Source organism: Pipistrellus kuhlii, unplaced genomic scaffold (assembly GCF_014108245.1).
Source record: "Pipistrellus kuhlii isolate mPipKuh1 unplaced genomic scaffold, mPipKuh1.p scaffold_m20_p_20, whole genome shotgun sequence".
Lineage (NCBI taxonomy): Eukaryota > Metazoa > Chordata > Mammalia > Chiroptera > Vespertilionidae > Pipistrellus > Pipistrellus kuhlii.
The window spans coordinates 12690129-12703309 of NW_023425516.1; the positions used below are offsets into that span (position 1 = coordinate 12690129).

Here is a 13181-nt window from a genome sequence, read left to right on the forward strand (position 1 = left end):
TGAATCCTAACATACCTGTCTTCACGGGAAGTGTAAAGGGACCAAATGCTCTATACAGGAAGATTTCCATCATAGGGTGGGAGATCCAGCTCTCTGAAGCTACAGAAGACCCTCCCTACAAAGTAAAAAAACAAAACCCACAATACTGACGGTCATGAGAGAAAGGTATACCATGCAAAGACTAACCAAGAGTGAACTTGTGAGCTGTGTTAATAGCAGATGAAATACAATTTAAGGCAGCAAAGCCCAAAATTGACTTGTTGGAAATACAAAGCCAAACTTCTAGTAATATTAACAAAAAGAAGAGGCACAAATGAAAACATTAGGAAAACAAAGGGGATTTAACCATAGATGAGCCAGCAAGTGAGTAGAAATGTAAGTGGCTATTAGTCAACTGTATGCCTAACAGATAAACTGTTTTCCAGAATGGAGTCTAAAATAAATTTAAAAATTTTAATTGTCTTACAACGAAAGAAATGTAATCAGTAATTTAAAATCCACCCCTCCCTCATGTTCAAATAGCTTTGCTAGCACCCTAGCCAGTTTGGCTCAGTGAATAGAGAGAGCATCAGCCTGCGGACTGAAGGGTCCAGGGTTCAATTCTGGTTAGGGTCACATGCCTGGGTTGCGGCCTCGATCCCCAGTGTGGGGCTGCAGGAGGCAGCTGATCAATGATTCTCTCTCATCATTGATGTTTCTCTCTCTCCTTCTCCTCCCTTCTGCTCTAAAATCAATAAAAAATATTTTTTAAATAGCTTTCTTGAAAATTATATCTTTCAAGAAATAGATCGTTCCAGTTTTGTACACCTTATTTCAGAAAATAGAAAAATAGGAAACACACAACTCATTTTTATAAGGCTAATATTTAATATAATCTTGATATGAAAACTGAACAAGAACAGGACAAGAAATAAAATTACTAGTCAATCTCACTCATGAACATTTATACAAACTGAATCCAATTATAAAAGATAAGTTATCATAGCCAAGTTGGTTTATCCCTAGAATGCAAAGTTGGTGTCGCATAAAATCACAAAATGTGACTCACCATATTAACAGAATAAAGAAAGAAAACTACAGTAATATTTCAATAGATGCAAAAAACCCCACACCTATCCAATAATATTAAATTAATTTATAATAAAAAATTTCTCTTTGGGGTGAGAAAATTGTGGCATAACCGTGAATAGGCTAAAAACACTGTAAATGTTTTTAGCCTATTCACGGTTATGCCACAATTTTCTCACCCCAAAGAGAACAAAAAATAGGAATAAAAGCTAATAGATAAAGGAACCTATTAAGAAACTACAGCAAACAACACAATGATGAATCATCCCTCCCAGTTGGGGAGACTGCTACACGATGTGCTCCATTGGCTATGTGGTCGGCAAACTCATTAGTCAACAGAGCCAAACATCAACAGTGCAACGATTGACATTTCTTTTGAGAGCCGAAAACCGACTTCTGGGCCACAAAGTTTTAATCGCACTGTATGTGCACGCCGCACGCGGTGTTTTGTGGAAGAGCCACACTCAAGGGGCCAAAGAGCTGCATGTGGCTCGCAGTAAAACAAACAAAGGAAATACAAGGTACAGGGTTTGGGAAGAAAAAGACAGAACTCTCATTATTTGCAGATATATCTACATGGAAAATCCAAAGGCATCTACAAATAAATTGTTAGCATTAACTAAGGGTGCTGGATTCAAAGTTAAATTCATTTGCATTTTATACATTAGCAAAAATCAGAAGATTTCAATTTTAAAAAGACAATCTAAAATAGCAACAAAAATATATTTTATTGATTTTTTACAGAGAGGAGGAGAGAGGGATAGAGAGCTAGAAACGTCGATGAGAGAGAAACATCGACCAGCTGCCTCTTGCACATCCCCTACCAGGGATGTGCCAGCAACCAAGGTACATGCCCTTGACCGGAATCGAACCCGGGACCTTTCAGTCCGCAGACCGACGCTCTACCACTGAGCCAAACCGGTTTCGGCAGAAGATTTCAATTTTAAAAAGACAATCTAAAATAGCAACAAAAATATAAATAATCCTAGAATAAATCTAATAAAAGAAGTGTAACCCTATCATATAGTAAAATAATAGCTGCGACACTTCTTAGTGCCATTTTTACCCTAAGGCCTAAGCACGTTAATCCATTTTACCCCCTTTGTTTGCTTTTTAGCTATACTATTTTGTTCTTTTTTCTTAGTGATTGACTTACTGTTTACAGAATCAATTTTTTACTTAATGTATCATTAAATTTCTTTTAAATTTGTTGAGGGATTTTTTTTTTTCATGATTCAGATAGACCTGCTAGTCTACTCTTAATCTTTTTTAAACAGCTTTCTTGAGTAATAATTTATATATCATACAAGTCACTCATTTACAGTGTTTTTAGCCTATTCACGGTTATGCCACAATTTTCTCACCCCAAAGAGAAACTGTCACTATCATTAGCAGTCACTTTCCAGTCACTTCCTATTTCTCCTCCAAGTCCTAGGCTAGCCACTACACAAATTATCTTTATACAGATTAGCTCTTCTGCATGTTTTGTATAAAAGTAACCAAATAAGTGTGTCTTTGTACCTAGATTTTCACTTAGAGTAATATATCCTAGATTCATCCATGTTGCAGCTTATACCATACAAACATTGTCCCTTCATCAGTTGATGGATATTTGTCTTTTTTCCATTCTGGGTATTCTGAATAATACTCCTGTGAACATATTTGTATACAAGTTTTCATGTGGACAGTTGTTATTTTCTGGGGTTTTTTATAATAATCATCCTAATGGGTGTGAAGCTGTATCACATTGTAGTTTTGATTTGTATTTCCTTAACAAATAATGATCTTTTTAAACATCTTTTCATATGCTTATTGGCCATTTGTATATGCTTGGAGAACTATCTATTTAAATCTTTGACCTTTTTTAAAATCTGTTTATCTGTTTTTAATTATTGAACTACAAGGTAGACATATTCTAGATACATGCTTCTTATCAGATATGTTGCTTATTATGAGGGATGTCTTTACGTTTTCTTGATGCTGTCTTGTTAAGCACAAAAGTTTTAAATTGTGATTAAAGCCAAATTTCTAATTTTTTATTTTATTCTCTTAAGTATCTTATTCTTTTCAATACTTTTGTAAATGTAATTGATTTTCTATTTTTAAATTTTATTTTTACATTATTCATTAGTAGCATATAGAAATATAATTTTTTTAAACTTGTTTATTAATTCTAATAATATTTTAGTGGATTGTTTAGGATTTCCTATATACAATATTATTTCATCTATAAAAAGTGTTAGTTTTACTTCTTCCTTTTGACTCTTGACCTTCTAATTCTTTTCTTGTCTAATTGACATGTTTAAAACCATCAGTACAATTAAATAGAAGTATTGAGAGCAAACGTCTTTGTTTTGCTCCTGATCTTACGGAGAAAGTGTTCAGTCTTTCGTCTTTGTAGATGTCCTTTATTAGATGGAAGAAGAGCCTGTCTATTCCTTGTTTACTGTGTTTTATCGAGAAAGGATGCTGCCCTTAGCTGGTTTAGCTCAGTGGGTGGAGCTTCAGCCTGTGGACTGACAGGTCCCAGGTTCGATTCCAGTCAGACACATGCCTGGGTTTTGGGCTTGATCCCCAGTGCGGGGCATGCAGAGGCAACTAATCAGTGATTCTCTTTCATCATTGATGTTTCTATCTCTCTCTTCCTCTCCTTTGCTCTTTGAAATCAAATAAAAATATATATTTACAAAAAAGGAAAAATGCTCGATCTGTCCAATGCTTTTTCTGTGTCCGTTGATATAATCATTGTTTTTGTTCTTGATTCTGCCAAATGGTGTACTACATTGGTTAATATTTGGATGTTAAAACAATTTTGCATTTTTAGAATAAATCTCATTTGGTCACGTTAGATCATCTTTCTTATATGTTGTTGAATTCAATTTGCTAATATATTGTTGAGTCTTTTTGCATCTCTATGAGAATTATTGGTTGTTGTTTTCTTGTGATATCTTTGTCTGTCTTTGGATCAGGGCAATTCTGGCCTCATGAAGTGAGTTAGGAAGTGTTCCTCCCCGCTGTTTTCTGTGTGTGTTTAAAATTGATGTTTGCTATTCTTTTAACACTTGGTAGAACTTATTAGTGAAGACATCTGGTCCTAGACTTTTCTTTGTTAGAAGTTTTTAATATGATTAACTCAATATCTTAACTTGTTATATATCCATTCAGATTTCCTGATTCTTCCTGAGTCAGGTTTGGTAGTTTGTGTTTCTAAGGACTTGTCCATTTTATCTAGGTTATCTACTTTGTTGGCATACAATTGTTCTCTTTTTTTATTAGCAAGCTGTCATTAGTGATATCTCATATTTCATTCTGATTTCATTAATTTGTCTTCTCCCCTTTTTTAAAGATCCATTTAGCTAAAGGGTTGTTAATTTTGTTGACTTTTCAAAGAATCAATTTTTGCTTTCATTGATTTTGAGGTTTCTGTGGCCCAGAATATAATTTGTTTTGGTATAGGTTCTCTGGGTACTTAAAAGAATGTGTATTCTGCTGTTGTTGGCTAATGTTATATAAATGTTTACTAAATCCTGTTGTGTAATGGTGTTGATTCTATCTTCTTGCTGGTTTTCATCTAGTTCTATCAATTGCTGAGAAAGAGGTGTGGAAGCTTCAATTATTATATACGGTAACTGTCAGTTTGTCTATTTTCCCATTCAGTTTTATCAGTTTTTGCTTCACGTGTTTTACAGCTCTGTTTAGTGCATACGCTTTTAGGATTGCTCTGTCTTCTTGATGGGTTGACCCTTTTATCATTATGTAATGTCTTCTCTGTCCCTGGTAATTTTCTTAATGAAGTCTACCTTATCTGATATTAATATAGCCACTCCTGCATTTATTTGTTTGCACAATATATATTTTCCTATCCTTTTGCTATCAACCTACACATGTCATTGTATTTGAAGTGAGTTTCTTTTTAAGTAGCATATATTGTATTTGGGTCATTTTTTTTGTTTACCAATACCTGTTGTTTAATTATTGTATTTAGATCATTCACATGTTTTGTAATTATCAATATAGTAAGGCTTAAGTCTGCCATTTTATTTTCATTTTCTGTTTGTTCCCTCTTGTTCCTCTTTTTATTTTTTCCTACCTTCATGTGGTTAACTTGGACATCTTTGAGAATTTCATTTTGAATTATCTATACTATGTTTAAGTGTATCTCTTTGCATAGCTTTATAGTGGTTGCTCTAAGATTTTTGTTATAAACAAAACTCATCCAAGTCTACTGGTGTTGACATTTTACCATTTGGAATGAAGTATAGAAACCTTACCTCCATTTATGTCCCATTACTCTCCTTTTTGTTTATTATAATATCTTAGTATTTCCTCTGCATATACTGAGAACACCTTTCAGCAGTGTAATAACTTTTGCTTCAATTATCAAACATAATTTAGAAAACTCAAGAGGAAAAGTCTATTGTATTTACCAAGATTTTGCTTATCATATTCTTTTGATGTTCCAAGATTCCTCCTTTTACCATTTCCTTTCTGTTTAAAGAACATCTTTTAGACATTTTTTTAGAGTATATCTGATTATGACAAGTTTTCTTAGTTTTTCTTCACCTGAGAATATATTTATTTTTCCTTCACTCTTGAAGTTTATAGTCACTAGATATTGAATTCTGGGTTGACATTTTTTCCTTCCAATACTTAAAAAAATAAAAATGTGCTACTTTCTCTGGGTTCCATGTTCTGATCAGAAATTCTTAGTTGTTTGATTTGTGAAATGTCCTTTTTCTCTGGCTCCTTTCAATATTTTTCTTTGTCTTTAGTTTTCAATTTTTAGTTTATGATGTGTCTTGGTGTGAATTTCTTTGCGTTAATCCTGCTTGAGATTTGGACAAAATCTTGAATCTGTAAGGTTTGGGGTTTTTTTTTATTTTCCTTTTTGCTAAATTTAGGAAATTTCCAGGTACTATTTCTTCAAGTACTTTTTCTTATCTCCATCATCTTTCTCCTCTACTTTTGGAACTCCAGCGACAAAGATGTTAGATCTTCTGTTATGATCCCACATTTCCTGAGGCTCTGTGTTTTGTTTTGTTAGTTCACATTCTCTTGTTTATATGTGTTAATACTATTATTCTATCTTCAAGTTTACTGATTATTTCCTCTTCCCTTCCCCCATTTTGAGGTTGAGCAAAACTCTAATCTGCTGTTAGTTCATCCGTCTCAGAATCAGAAGCTCTCCTTGGCATGAGGCAATGCAGAAGAAAACTGTAAGAAAATATAACTTAATTTATATCTCCTGGATATAGGAGGACTTTTTATTATGAAAAGGAGGTAGAGGGCAGTAAGGGCACTGCTGTTGTTTCATGGAGCCTTGGTTGGCCTCCTCCAGGCTCTGGGGAGGGGGAAGGGGTGCAGTTGTGAAGGCCCAGGGTCTATAGCACCCTGAAGCTCTGCCAACCAGAGCTCTCTGCCCCAACCAGGGAAGGTAGAGCCACAGCGCCCTCCCATCTGACAACAGCCAGGGGTGCCCACTCTCAGGGAGGAGACTAAAGTCAGATGATTTGTGAAGGTCAAGGGAGGAACCTGGAGGGCGCTCAGGAAAGGCAGCAGAGGACCCAGGATCAGTGATAGCCTCTCCAGTCTTGCAGGCTTCACCACCGAGGACTTTGTAACCAGCAGTGAAACTAAGGCAAGGAGAGGCCAACTCACTAGTCCAAACTGTGAATTCACTGGCTGTTTGCCAAAGGGTGTTCTGAGCATGAGTGCAGGTGGTGCCCTCCCATGCAAGCGCCTCAGGCCCCCAGAGCAGGCAGAGTGACACCTGGAGCCAGAGCTGCTTCTTAAGCACTGCCTTGTTCCAAGAAACATCGGCTGCATTGGAGGAAAACATCCTTACCTACTTCAAAGCCGAAAGATAGAAGAAATGTTGGTTTTCACTTCCCCTGAAATGAAATCCCTTAACTAGGAGCTTCCCTAAACTCAACCCCAAGGGCTCAGGAGCCTAAGTTTAGATTGTCCTTGGAAGGTCACCGGATAATCCTGGCTCGGGGTCAGCCAGCAGCTGCTCAAGATAATTTTGCTTTTCTGCTGACTCGGGCCTTTCCCTCAGACAATTAATGAGATCCTGCTGCACTTCCCCTGAGAAAGAGAACAATGGCTGTAAATGAGCAGGTGGCCTTGGCTGGTGGGAGCCCCTTGCCACAGATCAGGGATTGACGTCCCTGCCCAGCCCTGCACCCTCTCCGAACTGGGCTTCCAGGCCCTCCCCCTTCCATCTGGCCTGAGCAAGCTCCCTCTTGGGGTTCCTCCCCTTCCTACCTCTGGGCTCTTGTGAGAACTCTCAGATCTTAGTTCTTCAGAGAGGCCATCACTGCACCACACGGCTGTCTCTTTCCCCAGGCAACAGGCACACCTTACCCAGTTACTGGCTGAGGGGGGAGCTCCCTGGGTTGTGCTCCACTAAAGAACGTGCTCAGCGTGCAATAGGTCAGGAGATCCTCCTGAGTGGAAGAAAGGGTGGGCTGTCCTCATGCCTTCCCTCCCTAACCCCTCCTCCACCCTGCCCTTGGTATGAGCTGGCCTGGCTGTGGTAGCTCTGGTTCCACTGTGGCATTGAGGTAGAAATCAGATTGTAATAGGTGGAACCTGTCAGTCCCAGGATACTGTGATCCCCAATACACTGTGGGGCTGTCCCAAAGAGTCATGAGATCGCTGGGGGCACCATGGGCTGCCAGGCTGGAGGTGGGCCCAAGGATGGGCCCCAAAGTGGTAGATGAAGGGAGGCAGGTGGCAGGTGAACGGGGAGAGCCACATGCGGCTGCACCCCAAGCTGGCTGAAGGAGCAGCAGACAGGCCCCTACCTGGTACAGTGCATGCAGATAGCCACTGTGTTGAGATTCGTCCCTGGATACTGGTGGGGAAAACCAGCAAGCAGGTGGACAGTTCCAGCTTGGACCTCTGGGAGCAAAGCTGGGGACATGGCAGAAAGTCCTGAGTGGAAGTGGCCTCAGCAACGCAATGTAGACGACGAGCGGCCCCAAGCCAAGGGACCAGCACTGGAGGCAAAAAAGGCTGTGGATGAGACAGGCCAGCCTGGGGGCCCAGAGGGAGGAGCAAGTCTGGGCGGAGCAGGAGTGTGTGCTCCTAGACCGACCAGGCCCAGCACAGCCAGACCCACGTCACCTAGGCCACTCCCAGGAATCAGAACTTTGTCCTTGGGCAGTGAAGAAAGCTGAGGAGGATTTTAGGCAGAGTGTCAGGCGGGGAGGGGCCTGCTGGGAAGGCCCAGCTACCCTGAGAACAGCCCAGAGGGCAAGGGTGGGGCCCAGACAGTCTGAGGACGCAGAGGGCATCCTGCGAAGAAGGCAGTGTGGATGTAGAGGGGGGCCTTAGGAAGGGCCCTGGACTCAGACTGGGGGAAGCAGGACTGAGAGGGTGGGCCTCCTGGAGTGGATGGCAGAGGGGATGTCCAGGAGGGTCTGCAGAGTATTGGGGGGGGGTGGGGGGTTTGAACAGTTTGCAGCAGGAGGGTAGCAGCCAGTGAGGTGGTGGCTGGGAAGAGGCTGTGGTGCTTGGTGCTGGGAGGTAAGGAAGGGGTAAGGAACAAGGTATTGGCCGTACCTCAGAGCACCTGAGGAAGGAGAAGGAACAAGGACCCGGAGCGACAGCTTTGTCAAAGCTGCCAGGCTGTGGTTGACCTCAGAATACCAGGTCTTCTCTGCGGAGGGCCCTGGCTAGCAGAGTCCAGCACCTCAGACCATAGAAAAGCGCAGGCATACCAGGGGCCCCAGGCCAGGACAAAGTAGACTTTACTGGAAACAAGGAGGTTGACAGAGTGAGGAGGGGGTTGCCAGAAAGGGCTGGTGCCCCACCTGTGGGGCTTCTGTGTTCGTCCTGGTAGGCCTTTCGAGAAACTGCTGGGCCATTGTGCAGAAGAATGCCCGGAAATCCCGGACCTCCCTCCTCTAGCGAGGATGGAGGCTCTTCCTCCTGGCCAGGAAACTCCAAGTTGGCTTCCGGAGGTTGGTCTGGGGGCTGGGGTACCAGAGCTACCGCTGGTGGAAGGCAGAGCACAGCCCCTCTGTCCCTTTATGTCTTCCCTGACTGAGGCCAGCGTGAGCCTTGGAGCTGGGCCACTGCCGGACAGCTTGTATGCCGGGTCATTGGGGGACACTGGGGACTTTCTGACGTGGTGTCGCTTGAGCCCGGCCTCCCAGAATGGGGGTGGGCAGCCTCTTAGGAAGAGGAGCAGTCTGCGAAGGTTGGGAGGTCTGGGAAGTCTCCAGAGCAGCAGCAGAATGGGAGGAGGAGGAGTTTCACGAGAGACCGTGCCTGTGCCTCCTGCTTCTTGCTGGGGTCTCAGACCCCGAGGGGAGGCAGTGATTGGGGAGGCAGTGGTGCTGGGAAGTACCTTGGATGAGGCAGGAGGCCAGTGTGACTCGCACAATTCTGCCTGGCCTCTCAGCCTGTGGGAGAGGCTGCGCCAAGACTCAGGGCCACCGACCAGTAAGGATGCGGTGAAGGGCTCTGCATCTGTTAGACTCCAGGGCGAGCTTGAGAGAAGAAACCACGGGAGTCCCACACGCAAGCCTCTAGCGGTGGTGATGATGGGGACTCCCTCAGACCTTGGCCAGGGAAGAGGGAGCTGGTCTGGGGGTGGGGACCATCAGACCTCTTTCCGGGAAGTGGCGGGGGAAGTTGGGGATCTTGTAGCTCCTGAAATGGCCAGACGGGACGTGCAAGGAGGTGGCCGAGGAGGAGCGTGCTGGCAGCCGCCCCAGGCCAACCCAGAATGCGCTTGCCCACAATTAGACAACCCGTCTTGGGGGTTTGGGGGCGGAGACCCTGCGGGGAGCGGTCCCGGGCTCTCCGCTATCCTCACTCGCGGTAATTTTACTACCTGCCGGATACTGGGGGGCGTCATGATTGGCTGCGGGTCGACAGCTTGAGCGCGGATTGGCTTCTCGGGCCAGGAGGCCGGACCCGAGTCCGCCCCCCGAACTTTCAAAGGGGAGGGACCCCGGGAGGTGCCGGCATACGCAAAGTCTGTGTTCTGGCAGGCGGAGCAAGCAGAGAGGGCAGTGAGCCGGCGGCGCGGGCGCACGGGCACCAGAATCCTCGCAGGGCGCCGATCGGTTCGGCCAAGGCACCGCCGCGCCCCCCGCGGAGGCCCCAGGGCCATCGGGCGTGCGTCTCACCTCCAGCCATGGGGTCGGCGGTGCTGGAGATCCTCGGCTTGGTGCTGTGCCTGATAGGCTGGGTGGGCCTGATCCTGGCGTGCGGGCTGCCCATGTGGCAGGTGACCGCTTTCCTGGACCACAACATCGTGACGGCGCAGACCACCTGGAAGGGGCTCTGGATGTCGTGCGTGGTGCAGAGCACGGGGCACATGCAGTGCAAGACGTATGACTCGGTGCTGGCGCTGAGCACCGAGGTGCAGGCGGCGCGGGCGCTCACCGTGGGCGCCGCGCTGCTGGCGCTGCTGGCGCTCTGCCTGACCCTGGCGGGCGCGCAGTGCACCACCTGCGTGGCCCCGGGGCCCAACAAGGCGCGCGTGGCTCTCACGGGCGGCGCGCTCTACGCCTTCTGCGGGCTGCTGGCGCTCGTGCCGCTCTGCTGGTTCGCCAACATCGTGGTCCGCGAATTCTACGACCCGAACGTGTCCGTGTCGAACAAGTACGAACTGGGAGCAGCGCTGTACATCGGCTGGGCCGCCTCGGCGCTGCTCATGTGCGGCGGTGGCCTCGTGTGCTGCGGCGCCTGGGTCTGCGCGCGCCGCCCGGACCTCAGCTTCCCCGTCAAGTATTCGGCGCCGCGACGGCCCGCGGCCGGTGACTACGACAAGAAAAACTACGTCTGAGGGCGCCAGGCACGGTGGGCACCCTCGTGTCAGCCACGCTCACAAGCCGGAGTACTGGCCATGGAGCTCCGCAGCCCGTCCACTCCGACCGTTACTCGCTGGGCCCTGGGCGGTGCCCTGCCCCGAACAGGCGACACGCACTTGGGAGGACTCGCTCGGTTTCTCTTTCTGGGGGCATTGTTGGCTCCGATGTGGGTGGGGCGCAGATTCCTTGGTTGTGTGGGCGCTGGACCAAAGATGCCACTTCTCTCCCCGTCCCTGGTGGCCTTGGGTGCCACTGTACTTTCCAGCGGTTTCTGCTGATTCCAGAGGAGCAGACTGAGGGCCCGGGGCCCCCAGCCTGGGTTGCATGAAGGATGTGTACAGCTGGCCTTTACCCCATCAGCAGTCCCTGAGCCCGGGGGGCCCAAGAGACTTGGACGGGACCTCCCTCCCTCCCTCAACCCAGCAGCTCCTCAGGCCAAGATCCTGGTGTGGGGCTGGGGCGCTGTCCTCCTTGGCCGTTTGGGGGAGGGTAAGAATTTGTTTAGTAAATCGTTTGAAAATCCTCCCACCTGTGTTCTGTTGTCTGTGCTGTTACCATCTGTGTCCAGCAGCCCCCATTCATCCACCCACCCATCGACTCCTCCCTGAAAGGCTCCTGTGGGGACTTCCACAGCTAGCTCCCGAGTCCGTAAGATCCCACCCACAGCCTTTCCTTGGGTCCTCTCTGCCACAGGATCACCTTCTTGTTGGGTAGGAAACAGCCAAAGCTCACTGCAACCCAGGAAGACCCTGTATCAGAAGAGCCTGTCTGAGCCATGGGTCCTGGGGAGGTGGGGGGTGGACACGTCCTTCCCTCAAGCCAGTGAGTGGTGGGCTGGAGATGCAGGAAGTGCTGGGGCTGGGCTGCCAGGCTGCTACTGGCTTTGTTTAGAAGAGGCTGGCTCCAAGGTGGATGTTTCCCACCTGCCCTCTCAGGGCTCACCTGTCTCTGGGTCACATTAAATGGCCACAGACATCTGTACACCAACTGGGCCTGTCAACTGGGTGCAGTGAGGACAGGGCGAATCCAGGATGTGTGCTGGGTGGGCTCCAGCAGAGCTAGCTGCAGGTCAAGCTTGTTGCCATGGGAGGAGGCCCCATGGCCAGTTGCCAGGAGTGCCAGGCTCAGCTCCAGCCCATCCTGGCTCTTCTGCCAGTCTTGCCCCACCGTGCCCAACCTGATGACCATCCCAGACTTGTGCTATCAGCACCTGCTGGGAGCCCCCTGTGTGACCCTCCTCCTGTGGTGGGACCCCTGGGAGCTCTGCTGTCCTTGGTCAGGCACCTGGGGAGGGGGGAGGGGGTAGATCCCAGAAAAGCAGAGCAAACCAGAGCTATTACAGCAACTGAAAGCTCATTGCTTCTAGCATTGTTCTAGGCACTTAAAATTCATGTATTTTTACCTTCTGCCAGACTAGGGCAGAAGAGAGCAGTGGACAGAAGCAAAGGTGTTCTGAGCCTGGCCAGCAGGAAGGTTTGGCATCTGCCCCCAACCCTGGCCTCAGGGGCCCTGTCCAGAAATGCCAGTGCCATGTCCATTAGCAAGGAGTCCCCCAGGCTTGGTCAGGCCTCTTAGAGGAAGAGGGGGTCAGTGGATAGGGAGAAGCTGAGAACATGAACTCAGGGTGGCCACAGGAGAGCCAGTGAGCAGGACTTCCCGGGAGGCTGAAGCAACTGGTGGCCTGAGCTCCCAACAATGGCTGCAGGGGGATGGGCCCCACGTACAAAGGACCTCAGCAGCCTGCTGGCCTGTGCAGCAGGGACCAAAAACAGCTCCTGGCTGCTGGGGCAGCTAATGCTGGCTACAGGCTATTTGGCCAAGAGCGGTCTGCATCCCACACAAACCCACAGCTCTCCAACTCTTTCAGGTCTCAGCTGGGGTTCTGAAGGCAGCTGCACAGTTTTTGCAGCCAGGTTGGGGAGCTTGAGGGCAAACCCTGGAGAATCAGGCTGCTGCCACCTGACCCATATCAAGAGCAGGGTGCAAAGCCCACTGCCAGAGGTCAGGAGAGAGAAGCTGGCCCCCATTGCAGCCAACCTCACGGTGCCCACTACCCTTTCCCAAGGGCTGCTTTGAGTCTTGGCCACACCCACCCACTCTTTAAGCTTTCCCCTCCACCAGCTTATAGCCTGCTCAAACTACCCTGCCTTCACCTGCCCATGGCCCAGGTGCTGCACTCAGGAGGCCATGTCCCTCCAGCCTGCTTGCTTCCCTGGCACCTAAGCTCCAAGTGATAACCACAGACAAGCTCAGCCACTTGTATGCACTCTCTCCCCCCGA

General features: G+C 47.5%; 1 protein-coding gene across 1 annotated transcript; it reads left to right on the forward strand.

Moving 5' to 3' along the window:
• Positions 1 to 10050: 10050 nt before the first annotated feature.
• On the forward strand, positions 10051 to 11426 carry CLDN5 (claudin 5). The gene has a single exon (XM_036449563.2). The coding sequence runs from the start codon at positions 10223 to 10225 to the stop codon at positions 10874 to 10876; it is 654 nt and encodes a 217-aa protein (XP_036305456.1). The 5' UTR covers positions 10051 to 10222; the 3' UTR covers positions 10877 to 11426.
• Positions 11427 to 13181: the final 1755 nt, after the last annotated feature.

Excerpts from the sequence above, each read along its gene's own strand:
- CLDN5 (XM_036449563.2), top strand. The coding sequence starts at position 10,223 with ATGGGGTCGGCGGTGCTGGAGATCCTCGGCTTGGTGCTGTGCCTGATA.